The 13282-nt window shown below is 38.2% G+C and overlaps 1 protein-coding gene across 1 annotated transcript; it reads left to right on the top strand.

Annotated features, from left to right (window-relative positions):
* Positions 1–479: 479 nt before the first annotated feature.
* On the top strand, positions 480–12731 carry LOC127576691 (retinol dehydrogenase 7-like). Its single transcript, XM_052027347.1, has 5 exons — positions 480–575; positions 7974–8304; positions 10007–10265; positions 12029–12192; positions 12478–12731. Exons 1-5 carry the CDS (start codon positions 480–482, stop codon positions 12729–12731), a joined length of 1104 nt encoding a protein of 367 aa, XP_051883307.1.
* Positions 12732–13282: the final 551 nt, after the last annotated feature.

The following is a 13282-nucleotide window of genomic DNA, read 5'->3' as shown; positions in this document are numbered from 1 at the left end:
GCTGCCCAATAGACCATGAGTTTTGTGTCTGGTTTGAGATATTGATATTCAAGCATCTTTTTTGTCAAATGGCCAAATACTATGGTGAATTTCGACATATAGGTATGCTGTTGCATCACCCATATCATAAAATGTACAATGACTGTTTGATTGATCACTTCCTAATCTAGTTCTCCATCAACCTGGCCCCAAGACAACAGCAACAGCAGAAACATTGATGCAGGAAAATCAGTGTTCTCAAGGGCTCCTTCAACAGCACCTCACAGACAATGTGACAACCCCAAGCCAACAGAAGCCACAGAGTGTCCACAATGTCTGAATTGCAAGTAAATTATTACACTTAAGGAACACATAAACCCGACCTGTTCCCCAACTCCTGAACCCCAACAGAGCACCTGATCAGAGACCTGGCACGGAAGACCTACCGGAGTGAAGACCCGACCAGCGGGAGTGCCCAGCACTGATCCAGGAAACCCGACATGCCCGGAGGCCTGACCATCGGCAGCAGCAGGACCCTGCAGATTGAAATCCCAATCCCACAGGGAGCCCGACGCCGAGGCCTCTCCGGACCGAAGGCCTGACCCCACAGGGAACCCGACAATGAGGTCCCTCTGGACCAATGCCAAGGCCCCTCTGAATCGATCCCACGCAGTATCCGGGGCTGAGTCCTGACATCGAAGCCCCTCTAGACGCCCTCACTTACCTGATGGAGCAGCCCACTCCTCTTCAGGACTTCCAGGCCTGTATGGGAACAACAACTTACCCAAGGATTGGATAGCATGCAGTTTCTATTGGTTAGTAATGCCTGTAATAATGTATTGTGATTGGTAACTTTTTATGCAAATAAGGGATTTGAAAGTGCGCAAGTTTTCAATTGGTCAATATCTGCATAAAATTGACAATTCTGTGTAGAAACTTTAAAATAGTTCGGTAACAGGGACCAGACTTTTCTCCTTGTGCACGAGTGAATAAAGTGTGACTGAGAAACGACTGCAAGTTTTCAGAGTCCAGTTAATCAATGACAACATATGAACTCTGCCTGCACTTCTCGTTGCCTTGGTAAAGCAGCCAATTTAATCAAAGACCCCACCCACTCTGGACATTCTCTGTTCCTCCCCCTCCCATTGCGCAGAAGATACAAAAGACTGAAAGCTCTTACCACCAGGCTCAGGACAGCTGCTATCCCACTGTTATAAGATTATTGAACAGTCCCCTAGTACAATAAGGATGGACTCTTGACCTCTCAATCTATCTCGTTATAGCCTTGCCCTTTATTGTCTGCCTGCACTGCACTTTCTCTGTAACTGTAACACTTTATTCTGCATTCTGTGATTGCTTTCCCTTGCACTACCTCAATGCACTGATGTGATGAAATGATCTGTATGGATGGCATGCAAAACAAAGTTTTTCACTGTACCTTAGTACATGCGACAATAATAAACCAATTTACCAAATTTACATAAACTACAAGAATATTAACTGCAAAGTTCAAACTACACTAAGAAAAGTAATGTGGTTATTATACCGGTAAGCCTTTTTTATATTAGTCAAAATTACCTTCAGAACTGAAGCTTATTATGTATTATTGCTTATTATGTATTATTGTTGATTATTACTGCTGAGAAATTAGGTTCTGTTACACCTGTTTTTTGTGTGTTAAGAGCTCAAAATGCAATTGTGCCTAGTGATCACTTCCGGATGAAATTGGACAATTGTAAAATTGGACCAGGCACAATCCATATTACTGTGCCTGACCACTTCCCTGCATAAAGCAGGCACCTGTTAATGTTGCTAGTGGCACACAATGCGTTTTTGCCTTTAGAGAAATAAACTAAAGCTCAAATCTCCACACTATGACTGCTGTGGAATAGCCTCAATGGAACCAGGAGCACTTTGTGCTACCTTGTGAATTCAGCTGCCATTCTGTTGAATGAAGCTTGCCTTGCAAGTTTTCACTTGCTTCCACTATTGCCTCACCCTCAACCTTATCCCCACTTCCTCCATTCACATGAATGTTTAAAAGATTAAATATTAGGATTGTAGCATTTCATGCACCTGTGAAAACATGTGAATAATCAGACTAACACAATCACCAAAAATATCACTTCTAAGTTATGTAAGGAGATTTCTGAGTATGTACCTAAAATTTACATAAGAAGCTCAGTAGCGATGATCCAGTTGAAAAGCTTAGGTATATTTATACTGAGGACAGTTCTGTGTTACATCAAACAAGCACCACTCCGGGAAATCAGTAACAGATACCACTCAACAACATATTCATTTTTTCCCAATGGAAGATAAATTTCCTCAAAATAAGGTAAGTAATAGTTGCCAGCCTACATAACAGGTTGTGCTGTTTATCTTTGTTTTTTTATTGATGGATTATTCTCTAGTTTATGCTGGTAATTTTTGAATCAGTCATTAGCTTCTTACAAGCCAATATGAGAAAACAAACTGTAATATATCTTCAAACAATTGTGTACACTTTAGGTGTGAAATTATTTGGCATTTCACTACAACACGATACAGTAAATATAGAAATATGTTCATCTAAGAACCGAATGACAGACAGGAATATTCTCTTAAGGAGTATGTGTAATATAAGAAAATGTTATTATATACCTCACTTGTTTACTTAAAAAGATGAAGACCTAATTAGGAGCACGCTGCAATCTGTTAAGAATAAGATGGCCTGAAACAAGTAGCTTAAAGGTTGTGAGATTTCTACAGCTTATGACTTGTCAATTACAAGTGTGTGAAAATATCATTAAATACATCTCTGCTCATGTGTAGGTCCTAGCAATCATTTAAACATATGGAGATCAATGAGAAAGAAAATTCCCAGAATTCAGTTTCCAAGAAAATACACGGTGGCTAACACTGCAATGGGAAATGTTTATGTTTGTTGTTTAAAAACCTTACAGTAAAAATCAGAATATAATGTCATATAGGCAGGTCGTTGGGTTAATTTCTGTAAGGCTAAAGCAAACATTTGCCCTAATTGGGTGTCTTACTTACAGGCTTAAGACATTATCTGTGTGATCGATCACATGGTGTATATAGCTGACACTCTTAACAGCATTCCTTTAAATTGGCCATCATTAGTGATATATTTCAAGGTAAAATAAAATCTTCAGAACTGATATAAAATCCAGAAAATTTGCTGGATTTTCTGGTCAATAGAAAAGAGAATTAGACAGACTATCTTGCATTAGCAGCAATTCAGTACTGCCTATTTCACTCCTACTGAATTTGAATTGTACTGATCCCTTATAGTAATGATTCAATTTAATGCCATCTCATTTTATTACCAGGCATCTCCCAAAGTAGAAGAGGATTTTGAAAATATTCTACAGGTTAGTTTCTTAGTGTGTTGATTATTTTTCTTCCCAGCAACTGCAACAAATTCATTTGCTTGCATAAAATGATATTTAAAATTTAAACTAAAGTTTAAAAATGATTGTTGTGGAACACCATTATTTTGTTTGTAGCAGCTTTGTGCAAACAGTAAAATTACAATGAAACTGCTTATTTGGCATTTGACAAGGCAATAATGTACCCACAAAAAGCTATCACAAGAAAAGGAGATAAACTTTTAAGAAAAATGTCAGAGTCATTGTACCTTTCAGGACATGAACATGTTACATATTTAAATAGATTTTTTGAGTTACAATATTGAATTCACAAAGAGAATAGCCTACAAAGGTTTATTGTTTGTAACCCAGTCTTAGTATAATTAAAACTTAGATTTGTTCTTCAGTCGTACAAAAAATCCTGCCACCAATTTAAACTTCAAATGGTCTCTCGAATCAATAAGTTTTAACTAAAGGACTGATTACTGAGTTTTGATCTTTGGAAGTTGTCAAATAAATTCATATGATAGAAATGATGGAGGACTAATCAATAAAGATCCCCTTAAGAACCTTTTAAAATTTTGCTGGTGTGGTACAGTCTTGCAACTGATAATGGTGTGAAATAAACAACTGTACAATATGGCAAAAAATTTACAAACTAGTTTACAAACTGCTGCCTGGAATATAGAGCGTGTCTTATGAGGATAGGTTGAGTGAGTAGAGCTTTTCTCTTTGGAGAGAAGGAGGATGAGAGGTGACTCGATAGAGGTGTACAAGATGATAAGAGGCATAGATCTAGTGGACAGTCAGAGACTTTTTCCCAGGGCGAAAATGGCCAACACGAGGGGGCATAATTTTAAGGTGATTAGAGGAAGGTATGAGGGGGATGTCAGAGGTACGTTTTTTTTACACAGAGAGTCGTAGGTGCATGGAACGCACTGTCAGCAGAGGTGGGGGCAGATACATTAGGGACATTTAAGAGACTCTTAGGTAGACACATGAATGATAGAGAAATGGAGGGCTATGTGGGAGGGAAGGGTTAGATAGATATTAGAGCAGGATAAAATGTCGGCACAACATTGTGGGCTGAAGGGCCTGTACCGTGCTGTAATGTTCTATGTTCTGTGGTGGATGCAAGACACCCTATACATGGAAAATATTCTTCAATGAGACTAATGTATACAAACCTCTTGCCAGCATTTATTCCCCATCCCTAGTTACCCTCGAGATGATGGTGGTGGTGGGCTCCTTCTTGATCTCCAACTGCCCATCTGGCAAAGAAACTCCCACAATGTTATTGCGTAGGAGGTCTCAGGATTTAGATGCTGTGACAAAGAAAGAACTCCAATATATTTCCAACTTCTGATGATGTGTGACAATGAAGGGAATCTGCAGGAGGTGTTATTCCCATGTACCTTATGCCCTTGTCCATCTTGGTGGCGGGTTATACATCACAGAATTCCCAGCCCCTTACCTGCTCTTGTAGATTAAATAGTTGGTCCATTTGAGTTTCTGGTCAGTGATGACCCCAGGATCTTGACGGTGGTAGACTCTGTATAGTAATACCATTGAATGTCAAAGTTAGACTATTCTTTATTGATGGTGGTCATTTGGCACAACTGTTACTTGGTACTCATCAGCCCAATCCAGGCTGTTTTCTGGGTCTTGTTGCTACATTTTCTGAGGAGTTAGGGGTGCAATTGAACAAGGTACAAACATTAGCAAATATCCCCACTTCTGTCTTACAATTGAAGGAAGGGCATTAATGAAACAACTGGTGAGGCTTGGGTCTTGACTAATGCCCTGAGGAATGCCACACATCATCAGAAGTTGGAAATATATTGGAGTTCTTTCTTTGTCACTGCATCTAAATTCTGAGACCTCCTACGCAATAACATTGTGGGAGTTCCTTTGCCAGATGGGCTGTTGGAGATCAAGAAGGAGCCCACCACCACCATCATCTCAAGGGTAATTAGGGATGGGGAATAAATGCTGGCAAGAGGATTATTTCTTGGGGCTGGGATGATTGATCTCCGACTACCACAATCCTCCTTCATCCAAGGTGTGACTCCAAACAGTGGAGTGCTTCCCCAAACAGTGGAGGAACACTTTAACTTCAATTTTACTGGGACTCCTTGATGCCACCATCAGTCAAATACTGCCTTGATGTCAAGAGCAGTCACCCTGTGGAATCCAGTTATTTTAAACAGTGATGTGATGAGATCAGGAGCGAAGTGGTCCTGGTCAAACACAACTGGCCGTCAGTGAGCAGGTTATTGGTGGGTAAGTGTTGTTTGATAGCACAATTAGTGACACTTTCCATGCTGACGATTGAGAGTTGACAAGTTGGGAAGCAATTACTTGCATTGTACTTGTCCTGCTTTTTATGGGCGGGATGTGCCTGGGCGATTTTCTACTTCGTTGGGTAGAAATGACCGTCGTAATTTCATTGGAACAGTTTGATTAGAGGCATGATAATTCTGGAGTGCAAATCTGTAGTACTACAGCCAGGATATTATATGTTCCTTTGTCTTTTGCTGCACCCAAAGCTCTTAACTATTTCAAGGCATCATGTGGAGTTAATTGAATTGGCTGAAGATTGGTATGTGTGATGGTGGGGATGTGGGGGAAGCTGGGATGGATTATCAATTGGACACTTCTGGATGAAGATGTTTGTAAATAATTTAGCCTTGTCTTTAACACTCATATATTGGGACCTGTCATCCTTGGGGATGAGGTTTCCTTGGCCCCTCCTCCTCCCATTAGATCCCCACCACCATTCACAACTAGGGGTGACAGGTTTGCAAAGCATTGATCTGATCTATTGGTTGTGAGATTGCTTAGTTCTATCTATTGCGTGCTGCTTTGCTACTTAACACACATGTTGTCATGTTATACAGCTTCGTTAGGTTGACACCTCTTTACTATGCATGCTGGTGGTACTCCCAACTTGCTCTGTTGCACATTGAACTAGGATTGATCCACTGGTTTGATTGCACAAAGAAGGATTTGCCACACCCTGAGAATACATTTCTGCTGCTGCTGATGGTCTATAATGCCTCATGAACAGCAGGCCATTCCTGAGAATTTTCCATTTAACATCCTGATGAGTGTGCTGTATAATGCAATGGAGTATGTCCTTGTTGTGAAGACAGGAATTTGTTTCCACAGTCCTTGGACGTACTCTATTGCATTATATGGCACACACATCATGTTAAATGGAAAAGTCTCAGGAGTGACCTGCTATTCATGAGACATTATAGACCCACACCCATCCTGTCATGGACAGTTACATCCTCCGCAGGTAGACTGGTGAGGACAAGATCAAGTAGGTTGATACTTGTTTTGGTTCTCTCACTAACTTTAAGTCTGCAGATGGCTATGTCCTTCAGGACTTTTATTTTTGTCTGTTCCTTCACAGGATGTGGACATTGCTGGCAATGCTGGCATTTATTATTCATCCCTAATTGACCCTGAGGCAATTAAGAGTCAACCACATTGTCGGTCTGGGGTCACATAAATACTAGACCAGGTAAGAATGGCAGATTTCCTTCCCTGAGGGACATTAGTAAAACAGATGGACTTTTATGACTCTCTGATAGTTTTATGGTCATTGCTGATGCTTGGACAGCTTGGTCAGTGTTGGTTCATTTTAGTGATGGACGTGGATTTCTGGCAGTCAAGTCAACTCTGGGCCAGCTTAGTCAGTGGTATTGCACCAACCCACTCTTGGTGTGGGAGATACATAAGTCCCCACTCAGAGTACTTTGTGCTACTTTTACTACTTCTTTGAAATGTTATTTAGAATGGAGGACCACTGATTCAGCATCAGCTGTGGGAGGGAAAAAGGTGATGATCAGGAGATGGTTTCCTTGCCCATGTTTGACCTCATGTTACGAGATCTTCATGGGGTCTGGAATCAATATTTAGGATCCCCTGAGCTACTCTTTCCCATCTATATAACACTCTGCCACTACCTTTACCAGGTCTGCCCTGACCTTACTATAATTCACACTGCAATCATATCATGGAAGTGTAAGAAGATTTTACATTTTGCATGGACTTTGATTGTTTTCTTGCATTGTAAACTCCATTCTGTGAATTCAAAGTGATTTTTCATAGATAATTTTTTCAAGATTAGGAATGCAATCAGAAGCCTTCTTTTACTATAGTGCATAACTGGACACCATGCTATCTCATAACCAAAGTGGTACTGTTGGCAACACATATCTCTGGATCTCATGTATTTATGAATTCAATACAGTGCTTTGGGATGTTCTGAGATCACAAAAGAAGCTATGTAAATGCAAGTTTCCTCCCTCCCTCCCTCCCTCTCTTGCATTCATTCTTTCTTCATCTCTTTCCCTTTCTTTATCTTTCTCATTCTTTCTCTATCTCTTTTTCTTTCACAGTATTTGGTAAAATATAAAAGGACTGTATGATAACTCTAGTATGTTTATTGTAATTGTAAGATTTGAAGTCTAGGTATTCAGGTTGACTCTTTTGACATTTTTACAGATAATGCATTTTAAAAATGAATGTTCTATAATGATTATAGATTTTGAAAAGTGATCGTTCATGGGCTAACATTACCATGACTCATTCTTGTGCTTCTGTTAGCTGTTCCGAACTGCTCCAATTCAGACATCAGTTCTGGGAACCATTATCATCTTCTCCCTTTGCTGGTTAATTAGAGACAACTTGCGAGTCAAAAATATCCAGGAGAAATTTGTCTTCATTACTGGATGTGACACCGGATTTGGAAATCTGCTGGCAAAGCAACTTGACAAACAAGGGTTTAATGTAATTGCTGCATGTTTCACAGCAAATGGAGCAGAGGAACTACAGATAGACTGTTCGACCAAAATGAAGACAGTTAGGTTGAATGTGACCAACCACGATAACATTCAGAATGCAGTGGAATTTGTGCGGGCAGAAGTTGGAGAACAAGGTAAGAGAAGTAGGCAAATAAAGCGTATCTTTGTTCTTGAGATCCTCAAGACATCACTGAGATTGTATCTCCCTTCAAGGTTATGCTGATCTTTTGCTATAGGTATTTTTTAACTCATATTTCTACAATGAGACAGATTAAAACTTGTTAACTTCTGAAATAAACAAGACCTGTTCTATATCTGCCACATTGGAAATGGAAGCAAGTATTTTCATAATGGGTTTCATGGCACAATGGTTATTTTTAACAATTATATAATTTTTCTGAATGAAGAATAGTTGATGATGATCACGATGTTACCAATGTGGTCATCCTGCTTTTTTCAATTTCTAGGACGTGGCTGTCATTGACAAAGCCAATATTTATTAGCCATTCCTTATTTTAAGAAGATGGGTGTGAGTTACCTTAAGGCATTGTAGTCCTTAGTTTACAAACCAATTGAAGTGATCTGCAAATAATTGTTCCTTTAAAACTGAACTCTCAGCAGGAATTTCTATTTTATTAGTAAATCACTCCTGGCTGCTCATTCTCGTATATTGGATTTCGCTGTTTCCAAACTGCCAGCTACATTTGTGAATGTAACAAAAATAACAGAATTTTTGGATCCCTCACCTCAATAATGATATATCTCTTCAAGAGAAGAAAAAAGAATCAGTAACTGGTAACCTGTTCTGAAGCACTGTTCTAATGATTAAATATAGTTTAACAATTTCAAAAATATAGAATCATATAGATAAGATAGTAATAAATATATTTAAGATTAATAGACAATCAGAAATAAATGTATTTAAAGTTATTACTTCCAGTCATGGAGGCTCCTAAACTGCAGTACACACATAAATAAGAGATAAAATTTCCATTTATCTATCACTCTGTTGCACACAGATCATCAGCAAACATGTGAACTTTCCTTTATTTTCTGCTTAGCAGTATCCGACCTTTTCGTCTTGTGATCCAGCCCCAATGTGGAACTCATCAAGGATGAATTACGATAACATTGAGCCCCCATGTGCCTTTGGCAGTAATCTTATATTTCCAATAAAATGAGGACATCTGATTCACCCAATTTTGAACCTTTGACACTATATTGCAGACTGATGCTGTTTTAGAAACCGCTTATGTATCATGATAAGTCATACTTTGCTGATTTAAGTCCTCCAAAGGAAGATGAACTATTTTTAAAAAATACAAAACAAACCAAGTAATAATCAAAACATTATTTTGCATGTGAAGAGTTTGATAATCTTTATTGCGTGAGTAATAAATCAGCACTTCTTAGCTGAAGAATACAGGATGTGGCATGGAGGTAAGACCATAAACAAAGCGAACTGCTTAAAGACTGCAACGATTCAATTTTTCACTGAGGTTTTGGAATATCATTCTGAGCAACAGGATGAAGCTGAAGTAATCTGTTGTGTGGGACAAAAAAAAATCAGATTCACAAGTCACATGTTAATAATGCCATTAAAAAAAATGCAAACCAAGCTCTGAGATTAAAAACAGAAAACGCTGTAAATACTCAATTCTGCACACCCTGAGGTAGAAAGGATATCTCCCAAAGTCTATTATGGGCATCAGTTATTTATGGAATATAATCCCTATTTATTTTTGTTCATCATTTCTGGAAATTTTAAGAAAGTGAATGATGCGTGCCTTCACAATCAAACCCAACATCATTTAATGACACATATACAATCTGCAGGTCTCTGGGGTTTAGTGAACAACGCTGGAAGAGCAAATCCAATTGCACCCACAGAATGGCTGACTATAGAAGACTTTAACAAAGTTTTGGACGTTAATCTGATTGGACTTATTAATGTCACTCTTCATTTACTGCCACTGGTAAAAAAGGCAAGGGGAAGGATTGTGAATGTTGCCAGTGTTATGGGCCGAATTTCATTTGCTGGTGGTGGCTATTGTATATCCAAATATGGAGTGGAGGCATTTTCAGACAGTTTAAGGTCAGTAACCAGTATGCTGCCAAGTAAAAAAAATGGCATTATTGAAACATTTGTTTTGTTTTAAATGTAATGACAGTTAGTTTTGATTAAATCATATAATGTATGTTAGAAGTGAGCTAAACATCATTACTGTAAAACTCCAATAATTCCCTTTCTGATTGTATGGAAATCCCAATCATTTTGCATTTGGTTTACCAGGTTCTGTTTCCCATCCTCTCTTCAAACACTGGGGCCCTGGTTCCCACTCTGCCTTTAAACTCACCAGGGCCCCTGTCCCACTAAACTCACCAGGGCCCCATTTCCCAGGCTCCCTTTAAGTGCACAAGGGTCCATCTCCTGTCATGCTTTTAAACTCACCTGATTCACTGGAAAGTTTATTTTCCTAATGTGTAACATCTAAAACAAGTAAATCAAAACTCTGCTTGTGCATTAATAGGAGTAATATCCAATGGTCTGGAAAATCTGCGAGTCTGAGACCACAAAAGTCTCGAGTGTGCTGGATTATCAGTTTTACTGTACTGTGTTTAAATTTACAGATTTCAGTAGCAATGCCTAGAATTTATGCCTTATTTGGTGTGCTTAACATGGTTTAGCGTAGCACAAACACCAGTTCATAAAAAATGCCATAAAGCTGAGAGATCATGACTGAGGTGGCATCATGCTTTCCCCCCTTTTTGGTGCAGTAGAATGTCAACTACACGTTGACAAAGGCCACTGCTCACAATTTTTCTCCTGAGCAAACCACTGCGGCAATTAATGACTGAGCCTCCACAGCCCTTCAGCATAGAGAATTCCAAGAATTCAACACCATCTGAGTGAAGAAATATCTCATTACATGGCCTAATCCATATCTTGAGATTGTGAGCCCTGAATCTCGAATCGTCAGCCAGAGGAAACATCCTCCACCTGGTGAGCTCACTAAGAATTCAGTATGTTTCAATGAGGTTTCTTCTAACTTTCAAAGAATAGAGGCTTAGCCTATTCAATCACGTCGTCTGATAGGCTAGCCATCCCAGGAACCACTGGACTCAATCTTTAGTGTAGTTCCCTACAGCCAGTATATCCCTTCTCAAGCAAGGAAAAACAAAAATGTACTCAATACTCCAGGGTGTGTTCTCATTAAAGCCTTTTATCATTGCACTCTACTTTTTTTGTGTCTTCTTCTGGGAAGTCAAACATAAACTATTTGCTTAATTCCTCTGTCATTTCCTTATTTGCCATTTTAAATTTTTAGTCTGTTGTAAACAGACATACATTTGTCTCACGAGTCATTTCCTTTATATATATCAATAGAAGCCCTAACAATCCGTTTTTACATTTCTCATTAGTTTATGTTCATATTCTATTTTTCCTTTATCAATTTCTTGGTCATCCTTTGTTGAATTCTATAACATTCCCAAATCCTTGGGCTCATTGTTGGCAACATTGTTGTTCTGGTGAATTTTTCCTGTAATCCATGTTTGGACCATGTTTCCCATGAAGGCTTTTGCATTATTATTTAAATCCAGTTTTCTTATTGAGCAAAGCAATTAAAGCTTTGCAGCGAAAAGAATCTGTGCAACTTTTGAGAATGAGGGACATAAAATTGATCAATACTAAAATCAGAAAATCGAAACAAAAAGGAGCAAAAAGGGTTAAAATATTCTTGGGAGGAATTACTTTGCCTGTTCTGCTGCTTGTCCTATTTTAATTACTTGTGTTAGCTTGTGCTATTACATCTGGAAGGGGAGATCAAACTACATTCTGTATGATTTTCTGTCCAGGAGGGACATGCAGCACTTTGGAATGAAAGTTAGTATTATCGAACCGGGTTTTTTTAAGACAGAAACTACAAACTTAAAAATCATTGAAAGAGGTCTACTACAACTCTGGGAACAACTCAGTCTTGAAACAAAGCAACACTATGGGCCAAAGTATTTTGATAATTGTAAGTATATTTATTGATAACTTTGATTCTTAATTAATTAATGAATTAATACTTTTGGAGGTGTCCTGTTAATCCATTATCTGATAATGTTAAATATTTTAATATTTTAACTGCATGGTTTTGTTTCAATGTGATAGTAGGTTTCTTTATTTGCTAATTAATCATTAAAACTAATACTTCAATTGCAACTAAGCATTATTCTTATTCACTATGATCAACCTGTTCTATTTAATGCTGTGAACATCTTTTCCAGAATAAACTGCAAAGGCTTCTTCTGTATTCCAGATATTGAAGTCCAACGGTTTTCAATGACGTCACTGTGTTCTTCTGATCTTAAAAAAGTCACGAACTGCATGGAGCATGCTCTGACAGCTAAGTATCCACGGATGCGTTACACTGCTGGATGGGATGCTAAGTTGTTTTGGATTCCTCTCTCCTATGCACCATCGTTTCTTGTTGACTACATGCTATATTTGTTGTTACCTAGACCCGCATATAGTTTGAGAAAAAGAAAAGCCAAAAATAAGGTTGATGTGTAATTACTATCACAGAATTGTATCTTGTACTGACATAGACAATATATCATGTTAATATTAGATAGGCTTTCTTCTTAGTTTTCAACTGGGTAATGCAGATCTTTTTCAATACTAGAATAACTAGAGGATGTAAAGTAACGAGGAATAACTGATAATTTACAACTCACAAGTTATAAACTCAGGAGTAAATTGCTAAAGTCTATGACAATGTTTCTCATCTTGTTCACATAAGTGTGGTTAAGTTTAACTCTGAATGTATTTATGAAATACTTTTGTTGGCTTCCTATTTGCTACCTCAGTGCTGTAAGACTATTTGTAATGAAATGATGTGGTTGGTTGTACTTTCCCAGAGGGTGTTATTGAGATATTTTATGTTTTTTTTTCAAGTTATTAAGACATTGGTCTTCTCATTTTGAATAAAACCATATTCTCCAATAGTGGCATCCTAAATACTTATCCATGTTTCACAGACTGCACTTGATTTAGCTACTTTTACTTATTAGAAACGAAAGAATATTTTATTTTTCTTTTGCTTTGTAAACTTTGTTAACTCG

Source organism: Pristis pectinata, chromosome 1 (genome assembly GCF_009764475.1).
Source record: "Pristis pectinata isolate sPriPec2 chromosome 1, sPriPec2.1.pri, whole genome shotgun sequence".
Classification (NCBI taxonomy): domain Eukaryota; kingdom Metazoa; phylum Chordata; class Chondrichthyes; order Rhinopristiformes; family Pristidae; genus Pristis; species Pristis pectinata.
This window is presented reverse-complemented; position numbering and strand designations above follow the sequence as displayed.